Here is a 9,219-nt window from a genome sequence, read left to right as displayed (position 1 = left end):
AGGTTTTACTGTAAATATAAAACAAACAATAAACAATCACACATACTCTTTATCCTATAACAAACGATTGATTCAAAATTTAGTTAAGGAAAATACAATTGCATATTTATTTGGATAGAGTTACAATTCTAAATAACTTCATTCTACTAACAAATAAACCTAACCAATTCTAATAAAATTTTAGAGAAAATATTCATTCACGCATTTTTGCACACAAATATTCACACAAAATGTGATTTTTTGTGTAAAATTTGAATGAATGTAGAATTACTCGTTAATAATAATAATAATAATAATAATAATAATAATAATAATTATTATTATTATTATTATTATTATTATTATTATTATTATATTATATTATATTAAAATTTTTTAGCTAAAATAACGATTACTATTAAAATTAAAAGATATTCATCAATAGATGAAACCCCCAAACCGATAGCAACGAAACCAAACATGACGACGAAGGACTCGAATAGAGTAAACCGATCTAGACCAACCTAACTAAAATGCTAACTTGAACCGAGCCCTACTAACCAACTAACAAGATATTTGAAAATATTAATATTAATCAATTACAAACCAGTATTCTTTAACAACTCTTGTGGGGTTGGGGCAATCCTATAAAGTCGTTCAACTCTCAACAATTTCAAAAAAAACCTTCAACTTTTTCTACAAAATTCTCAAGTGTTAGTATCGAATTAATCTGCCAAACTAATTTGGTAAAAAGCTTCAATCTCTAGTCTCTCCATTTGTAATCTGCAATTCTGTATGTCTTATTGTCTCAAACAATTTATTCGGATTCGATTAGCGATTTTACCGCCATGAAAGATCGCCTGAAACGTGGTTCCGTGTTTCTCGTATTTCAGAGTGCCCTAGCTTTCCTTTTCTTCTCCGGCATCACTTTCTCATCTCTCCGATTGTTTTTAACCACCGGTAACCACCATATGCCCTACCTTTGTTTATAACTGAACTTTAATTATTACTTGTTAATTACAAAAGTTTGATGAAAATTGAGCATCGTTTATTTGTTAATCAATCAGTGCTACTTAAGTTCATGTACAGAGTATTTATCGTTATTATTGATTTTAATTTTATTTTAAATTTTTGAATAACAGAGAGATATCAACTGAATTTCATATCATCAACGGAAGTTAAAACCAGTGACTCATCACCGGCTAACGACATATCAATTTCTGAAACGGTGTCGTTTCCAGACCAAGTACTGATTTTCCTAAAATACCCTCCATCAACTCCGTTCCTAACAAAAAACGAATTCAACTGTGTTTTCTTATCACGAAACACATCCGTTACGTCATCACTGTTATCAATCGACAATGAATACCATGATCACCAGATCGTGCGTTGTGAGCTTCCTCCACGTGGCATGATCGCATCCGTTAGTTTGAATGGTCAAATAAAGCTCCCGCCTGGACCCACACATGACTGGAAGTCGTTAGTTTATGAAGCTGTGATTGATCGAGATAATAATAATACAACTGTTGTGTTTGTGAAAGGACTAAATCTACGGTCAGGAAAGGTTAGTAACGCTTCTAGGTTTCAATGCGTGTACGGTTCAGATTTAACGAACTGGAAGTTGATGGTGACGTCAGAAGTCGTATCTATTGCACAAGAGATTGTACGGTGTAAAACTCCGTTAAGCATTTTAGAAGAGAATAGTAATAGTAACAGTAGGTCTGTTAAAGTTTCAGTTAAGGTTAAAGGTAAGGGAATTTTGGGCTCGATCGCCCGTCCCGATTTTCGGGCTAGACATGGCCCACTTGGAACGACTAAACACAAGATGTGTGTATGTACTATGCTACGTAACCAAGCGCGGTTCTTGCGTGAATGGGTTACGTATCATTCACGAATTGGTGTTGAACGTTGGTTTATTTATGATAATAATAGTAACGATGATATTGAGGAAGTGATGGAATCGTTAGTGGGTCAAGGTTATAAGATTAGTCGACATGTGTGGCCGTGGATCAAGACCCAAGAGGCGGGCTTCGCACATTGTGCATTACGGGCTAGGGATTTTTGTGACTGGGTTGGGTTTATTGATGTGGACGAGTTTTTGTATTTATCTTCTGGGGCTCATTTGGGTAGTGTGATTAGGAACTTGACTGAAAGCCCTGAAGTCGCTGATTTAAGAATATCATGCCATAACTTTGGACCATCAGGCTTGAAAAGGGTCCCGTTGGAAGGAGTTACGATGGGATACACTTGTCGGTTGGTCCTACCCGAAAGGCACAAAAGTATAGTCCAACCCGATAAACTAAACCCAACGTTGATCAACGTGGTGCACCATTTTCATTTGAAAGACGGGTTCAAGCATGTGAATGTGGATAGAAATTTGATGGTGATTAACCACTACAAGTATCAAGTTTGGGAGGTGTTTAAAGAGAAATTTTATAGGAGAGTGGCAACTTATGTTACAGATTGGCAGGAAGAGGAAAATGTAAATTCTAAGGATCGGGCCCCGGGTTTGGGAACCCAGCCAGTTGAACCCGTTGATTGGTCTAGTCGATTTTGTGAGATCAACGATACAGGGTTAAGGGATTGGATTATAAAGACATTTAGGGACCCATATACGGGTATACTACCATGGCAACAACAAGAAAGAGTTTTGTGAAACTTATTGTGTTATTATCAATTTATCATTGAATTAGCCCTTAGATAATTGACCAACATATGTACACCTTGTGGTGTATAGTAATGTATTTACAATGTATATATGACAATGTATATGTATATATAGCTTAAAATATTTTGTGGAGTCATTGTATACTCTTAAAGTTCCTTGCCATTCATTTTCATATTCATAAACATTACCTCTTTATTAACTTATTTTTTTATAGTTTACAGAACATGTGGAGCATATATTTAAAAAAATTTAAGACATGGGGGTATGTTATTAAAAGATATGGTAGGTGTCATGTTCCTAGTAGAAAATGAATTCAGAAGATGGAGCATCTTTTGAAGCTTATGACATGTTTTTCTTTATTATTAGAGTAACATCCCATTAGATAATATTGGGTGGGAATCACATGGGTTTGTTGTCTTGCTTCCACTAATTGGTTATTACCCTCTATAGAACTGAGGAAAAATCAACAAAATGGATGTCATATAAGTGGTGCAAACATAAATTTGTTGCATAAAATGAAATGCATTCGAGTGCCATCTAATAATGGTAATAACTAACAAGGTTTGCCAAATGACACAAATCATCCATACATCAATGATGTATGTTGATTTGATGACATCATTCAAAGTAGAATGGATCAATGACCATGGTTGTACAAAAATAACAAGTCCCAGTATTTAACTCTATTGGCAGTGAAATAAATTACCCAACTTAAGATTTAGAAAGTTAGAAGTTGTAGAAACACCTTAAAATTTTGAAATGGGTCGGGTCAAAATGAGTACCTTTTAGGTACCACTGAATAGCAATTTACGTTTAGTATCAACTATCAAGGCAGTATTTAACCAACTGCAAAAGCCATAGTTACAACGCAATATGATACACATCAAAAATCAAAAGTAAAGAAGTACAATCATAGTTCAATCTTGAAAGTTATATGAAGAAGAAAATACAACACAAGGAAACAAATACCTGAAAAAATGAAAGCTTTTTCCATGTCACCCTTTTGACAGTAACAACTAAATGGCCAAATTCGAACTCTAATGACACAACATTTTCATATATGTAGGCATAGATATAGATGTGAATATACACATTGGCATACAAATAATACATTTTTAAAAAACCCAATAAAAGGATTTTAAAAGCAGTCACTTTTAGCTGATGGTTACCTTATGAGGAAATAGCAAGTGTAGGTCGTTGGCACCGTAATCAGATCTCTTTGCAGCAACCTCTTCTAGACGTTTCCATACGGCTTCACGTTTAGATTTGGTTTCTTCCTTTTTAGATTCCTCTTCCTGGAACTTTAACAGGCATTCTTGAAAGAGGTCAGGGTCAGCATCTGAAAAGATTTTTCTAACATTTAAAGTCAAACTTCTGACTGCTTGATTCCAGTGGCTTTTTGTGTTATTTTCTAAAGCGGGTAATATGATTGGCAGGATTACTTTGCGGTTCTGTTTGATTAGGTTGTCAATGTGATCATTGTTCCATAAGAACAATGCCCTTTCAGCCACCTACATACACAAGAAACAGTTAGTTCCAAGAAGATAGAGGTATTCGTTTCTGGTTGCCGTTTTCATTATACCATAAAGGTTCTCAATTTAATACCTTATTATGGTGCCTTGTTTATATATAGACCCTTAATTTAGATAAAAGAAGGTACACTACACCTAGTTTAGTGATTATATGTGAAAAAAATACACCCCATGGCAGTCTTAAACTCCGAAATCATCGTTGGAGAACATAATACAGCCCAAGTAAAGATATTCAGTTGTTAATGTCAGTCTGGATACATTAAGGCTGTATGCTGTCTACAATAAAGTATGGAGTAGATAAAATCTTATGATAGCAAAAGTAAGTGATTAAAAACAAGTGAACAATCACATATGTTCTTCTTTTGGGCTTGTGACAGGTCAAGTCAAACAAGTATCATTACATATCATTCCAATACTCAAACACGATTTCAATCTATACCTTTGGTTGTATACAATCTTAATAGCACTTGTATCAGTATAGCATATGCACATGAAATTCCATATGTAGTATCAGCCTAAATGCATTGAGGCTCTATACAATAAAGTATCAGGATTTTGAAATATAACCTCCAGACCATCTTTTACACTCACACCAAGGTTACCATTTTGCCTAAATCCTTTGTGTGGGGCCTTAACGCGTGAAACTGCCTCAAAATGCTTAATTCACATTGTCGTAATAGTTATTGTCTAGGTTGACTAACTGAAACTTTCCCAAACCATACCATGCACTAGACTCAGACTTTGGCTTAAATGACATCTATAAAGGTATAGAAACAAAATCTGGTTGTGGACGGGGCCTTAACCAACGGGTTATTCATACCATGGACTGAGTACTGAAGGCCTCTTTCCGTTCAAGGGACTCTGGGAGTGGCATCCCGTTAAGCTTTATTTGAAATCCCCTACCTGTTACAAAATACTTCTTACAATATGCTATGGAAAAGCTCTTCATTGTACTTACTGCTTGATGGCATACAATTAACTAATTAACTAACCAGCTCCACATATCAACCTAATGAATAGTTGATCTCAGTTTACATCAATGGCTAAGATTACATGTCCCTTGAAATTCCTAGAAGCTGTTTATATGATGGAGATAGCCAGTGGCGACTCCAGGATGAAACGATTTTTTCTAAAAGCTAATTATATTTGAAGAGTACTGTAGTGGCTAAAAAAACTATAAATCCTAAACATATATGGGGTCCTATAAACTTAGTGGTGTCCTATATACAATTTGAAGAGTATATTGTAAAAAAAATAAAAAAATCAAAGTGGTGGGGTCATAGGACCCCACACTCATGTACATACATTTGCCTCTAGAGACAGCTATGATTCATTGTAATTCGATAGAAAATATGAAAGGAACAATCCATGTAACATTAGTCTCGAATTCTTAGAAGCAATTTAACATTTCATATTTGGGTCCTACATATGTGGTGAAACAAAAAAAATAATGATGTTGTCCTTGGTCAAATTGAAGCAATCAAGATGTGACACGGAAATTGAATACGGGAGGTGATTGTAGAAGCAGATAGAACTTTAGTTTCATGGTCAACTGATAATCCATGCATTTCGAATCACCATTGTTCATTTGTCCCCCCCCCCACCCCCCCCCCCCCCCCACCCCACATCCAGTTTAAAATAGAAATCCAGAAAGTGAGGAAGACGCAACTTTCCTATAAATATATGAGCAATTATAGCTATATTATATCAAGTTGACCTCTAAGTGTACTATTTTACTACCCATGTACCCAAGCAACGTCTCAGTTATTGGCAATTTCCAGCGGTAGTGGGCATTGTATTTTGAGAGAAGAAAGAGATAATGACAAAGGGTGTAGGTGTAGGTGTATGTGTCTGTTTTGTGATGTGTAGTATGTGTTTGTGGAGCTGTGGGTGTTTATATATAGGGTAGGTTAGGATGCTTAACTTTAAGATTGAAGTTGGTTTAAGGATATGCAAGTTAGATTTGATCTATCTATATAAAAGAATAAATAGATAAAGTTCACATATTTGAAGCACAAGAGTTGGCATGGTTCATAATTAAATGGAACTGAAAATTTGATAGGCAACACCATCCACAAATTGACACCTGCACCTATACCTTACCATAACAAAATATGAACTTTGCAAAGTAGACCTCAGCACAAGTTCATGAAGTGTGAATTTGTGTTTTAAAGCTGAAAATAATGTTCATCAATATTTGTTGTTTGAACAAACAGGCTCGCCTTCCATTATCTTGTTGATAATCAACTTTAACTAATCAGCTTCATACTAGCTACAACAAAACAGATTATCTAGGGTAAAATAAAATTACCTAACCCCTTCTATGTAAATTTACTCACATCTCACAATGTGTATCCTTTTTTCATAAGGGTGTACTTTTAATGATATTAAAGTTAAGTACTAACAATGAAAATATTCAGAGCGTATTGCAACATTCAAACAACCAACTACGACAACTGCAAAATCACATAACCAATTAAAACACCCATCCAAACAGCCCCAAACGAAAACATGAAGCATAAATAAATAACAAAAAGAATGAAACATTGTTCAAAGTTCATTACCTGAAAGTGTGAACTGCTCAAGCAGTGAGAGATCTGGCGAAACAGGGGCACCATACACCTTTGAAACTCTGGGGCTTGAGTTGCTTCCAAAACTTCTTCAAGCTCACTCAAGAACATCACCTCCTTTGAACTGTTTGTGATGGGCCAGTACCTCAATAAACCTCTAATAACAGTATCAGCTAATTTGCAGTCTTTTTCAACAAACTGAGTGATGCAGTAAGATAATTGTTGATGGTACATCGGTATACATTTCGGCTTGTGAAGTGGTATTAATGCCCTAACAAGAAAAAGCTTGTGCTCTTCCTTTAACGGCAATGCAAAACCATTAATAATACTCCCTAGTATCTCTAAAAGCTCTGCAATACCATTGTGTTTTTCAGTTTCAAAAACGAACCGAAAGAATATGTTGTTGATTGATTTCCTGATAAATGGACGGTGCACCATAAACTTTCCATACATACGATGAAGTACAAATTTCAAGTACTCACGTTCTCGTGGGTCCTCGGAGTCAAACAAATCTAACCACCTTAAAATAAAACCATGATCGATATACCTTTTAGCCATTTTAGCATCCGTTTCAGGTGATGCTACAAACCTTAAAAGAAACTCGTACACTAATTGCAAATGAGGCCACGAAGGATCCATGCACGGTTCCTCTTCTTCCCCATCAAAAGTTTCTATCATTTTGTTATCACGTGGTTGTGGACTGAGTTTTCGAAATATGTTAACAGACACCATCTTAACTATTTCTTGCATCACGGTATCTGTAAACTTCCCATTTGGAGCAGAAGCATAATCAACAAGTTCAACCAATGTCTGTCTTTTAATCTCCTTTTCTTTCAAATTTTTTGTCGGGTCAGTGAAATCAAACACCACACAACACAAATTCATCTTTCTGATAAACAAGTTTTGTTTCTCAGCATTCGGAGCATCTTTGAGACTAGGCAATGCCTCATATGCGTTCGAAACCGCTGGCTTTTCATTCAATTTTAGATTCACGGCATTTGAAACATTTTGATCATCACTAGATGTAAGATTCGAGGCATTAGGCCGAATTTGTGCTACATCACTATTGTTCCGTGAACTCGTCGATGTATTCGATGAAGAACTAGATTTTCCCCCAACTCGACTATCGGTTGACTTTGTCTTCCGTGATGGAATCCTATTAAGTATCTGTTTTAGCATCACTTAAATAACAACTTCCAATCTTCAAACACCAAATGCTTGTTATGATAATCAACAAATTAATTATCCTTTATGAAATCACATTATAGAACCACATGCTTTTTAAATCAATCACTATTAAGCTTTGTAACAGCATCACCATCCAGAACACTAGATATTGATTCTAAACATAACCTAAACAAACGTGGAAAACAAAATTCTCCTGCATAAAAACAAATTACACCTATACATTAATTAAACAGATCCAACAATATATAGAAACCCTAGAATCGAAGCTATTATACAATTCGATTTCATTAAACATAATAAAATAGTTATAATTTCATTTATCGGAATGGAATAAAGCTGGCTTAGTTGCATTATAAGATATATAACAAGATCTGGAAAACCTAGATAGCGTTATTGATCAAAAATTGCGCAAAATTATGAGGAAACTGAGAGGAACAAACGATTAGCTAAATTAAATTAAATTAAATAAAAAGAAACAGATGAATTGGTGAAATGATATGATTATGATACTTACGTGAGGTTTGTTGGTGATAGCAGATGACGGAGAATATCATATCATATCATCAGAAAATAGAGAATAAAACAAAATAAAAGTCAAAATAAGAAACTCTGAAAGTGACGAAAATTATGAAAACGATCTCTTTCTTTCAATTGAAAAAAAAAAAGAAAAGAGAGAGAAATAAGAAGAAATCAATCTTACGGAGGAGTTTGGTAAGAATTTTACAAATTCAATTTAATTATTTATTAATTATCAATGTGCAACTAATTACCTAATTTACCATTCATTATACTTATCTATCATCTATCTATATCTATCTATCTATAGATTCTATTATAATGCTAAAATGATGATATCATAAAAAAGTAATTTACTTTGTTAAAAAAAATTAGAATAAAAAAGAAAAAAATCTAGACACTCTAGATGATGTCATAATTGTATTTATACTAATTAGTTCTATATATAAAAATTAAATTCACAATTAAAATTATACGGAGTACTATGTATCTGTATCTGTTCCAAATTAGGGTTTCTATTAAGCCCTACCGATTCTTTCAATTCTTCTTCTTTATTATAACAATTATTCTCGAAAGTTTTGGGGTTTAAATCCGTGAATTTGTAACATTTCAATCTTATCTTGGATTATATATATCTTTGTTTTAATCCCAAATCTCTTCTTCTGATTTGATTATCTTAGGATTTTTCGTTTGATTGTGTTAGTCAAGAGCTTTTAGTTACAGTTAGATATCAAATGTAAAGGCATTACTCCGTATGTCTTTTAAA

The 9,219-nt window shown here is 34.2% G+C and overlaps 2 protein-coding genes across 3 annotated transcripts; one reads left to right on the top strand and one right to left on the bottom strand.

Moving 5' to 3' along the window:
- The first annotated feature begins 672 nt into the window (after positions 1 to 672).
- On the top strand, positions 673 to 2,649 carry LOC139899774 (glycosyltransferase family 92 protein RCOM_0530710-like). The gene is made up of 2 exons (XM_071882609.1): positions 673 to 939; positions 1,122 to 2,649. Exons 1-2 carry the CDS (start codon positions 828 to 830, stop codon positions 2,633 to 2,635), a joined length of 1,626 nt encoding a protein of 541 aa, XP_071738710.1. The 5' UTR covers positions 673 to 827; the 3' UTR covers positions 2,636 to 2,649.
- Positions 2,650 to 3,535: 886 nt separating this feature from the next.
- LOC139899775 (serine/threonine protein phosphatase 2A 59 kDa regulatory subunit B' eta isoform-like) lies at positions 3,536 to 8,584 on the bottom strand. 2 transcript variants are annotated; one of them, XM_071882610.1, is made up of 3 exons: positions 8,452 to 8,584; positions 6,744 to 8,130; positions 3,536 to 4,158 (listed from the first exon to the last, which is right to left on the bottom strand). In XM_071882610.1, the coding sequence occupies exons 2-3, from the start codon at positions 7,926 to 7,928 to the stop codon at positions 3,802 to 3,804; spliced, it is 1,542 nt and encodes a 513-aa protein (XP_071738711.1). In that variant the 5' UTR covers positions 7,929 to 8,130; positions 8,452 to 8,584; the 3' UTR covers positions 3,536 to 3,801. The 2 variants fall into 2 exon arrangements, with proteins under 2 accessions (XP_071738711.1, XP_071738712.1); XM_071882611.1 differs by lacking the exon at positions 8,452 to 8,584 and having other exon boundaries at positions 6,744 to 8,240.
- Between the last annotated feature and the right edge of the window lie 635 nt (positions 8,585 to 9,219).

This window comes from Rutidosis leptorrhynchoides, chromosome 3, assembly GCF_046630445.1.
Source record: "Rutidosis leptorrhynchoides isolate AG116_Rl617_1_P2 chromosome 3, CSIRO_AGI_Rlap_v1, whole genome shotgun sequence".
Lineage (NCBI taxonomy): Eukaryota > Viridiplantae > Streptophyta > Magnoliopsida > Asterales > Asteraceae > Rutidosis > Rutidosis leptorrhynchoides.
The sequence above is the reverse complement of the archived record's forward strand: the minus strand, read 5'-3'. Positions and strand labels throughout refer to the sequence as shown.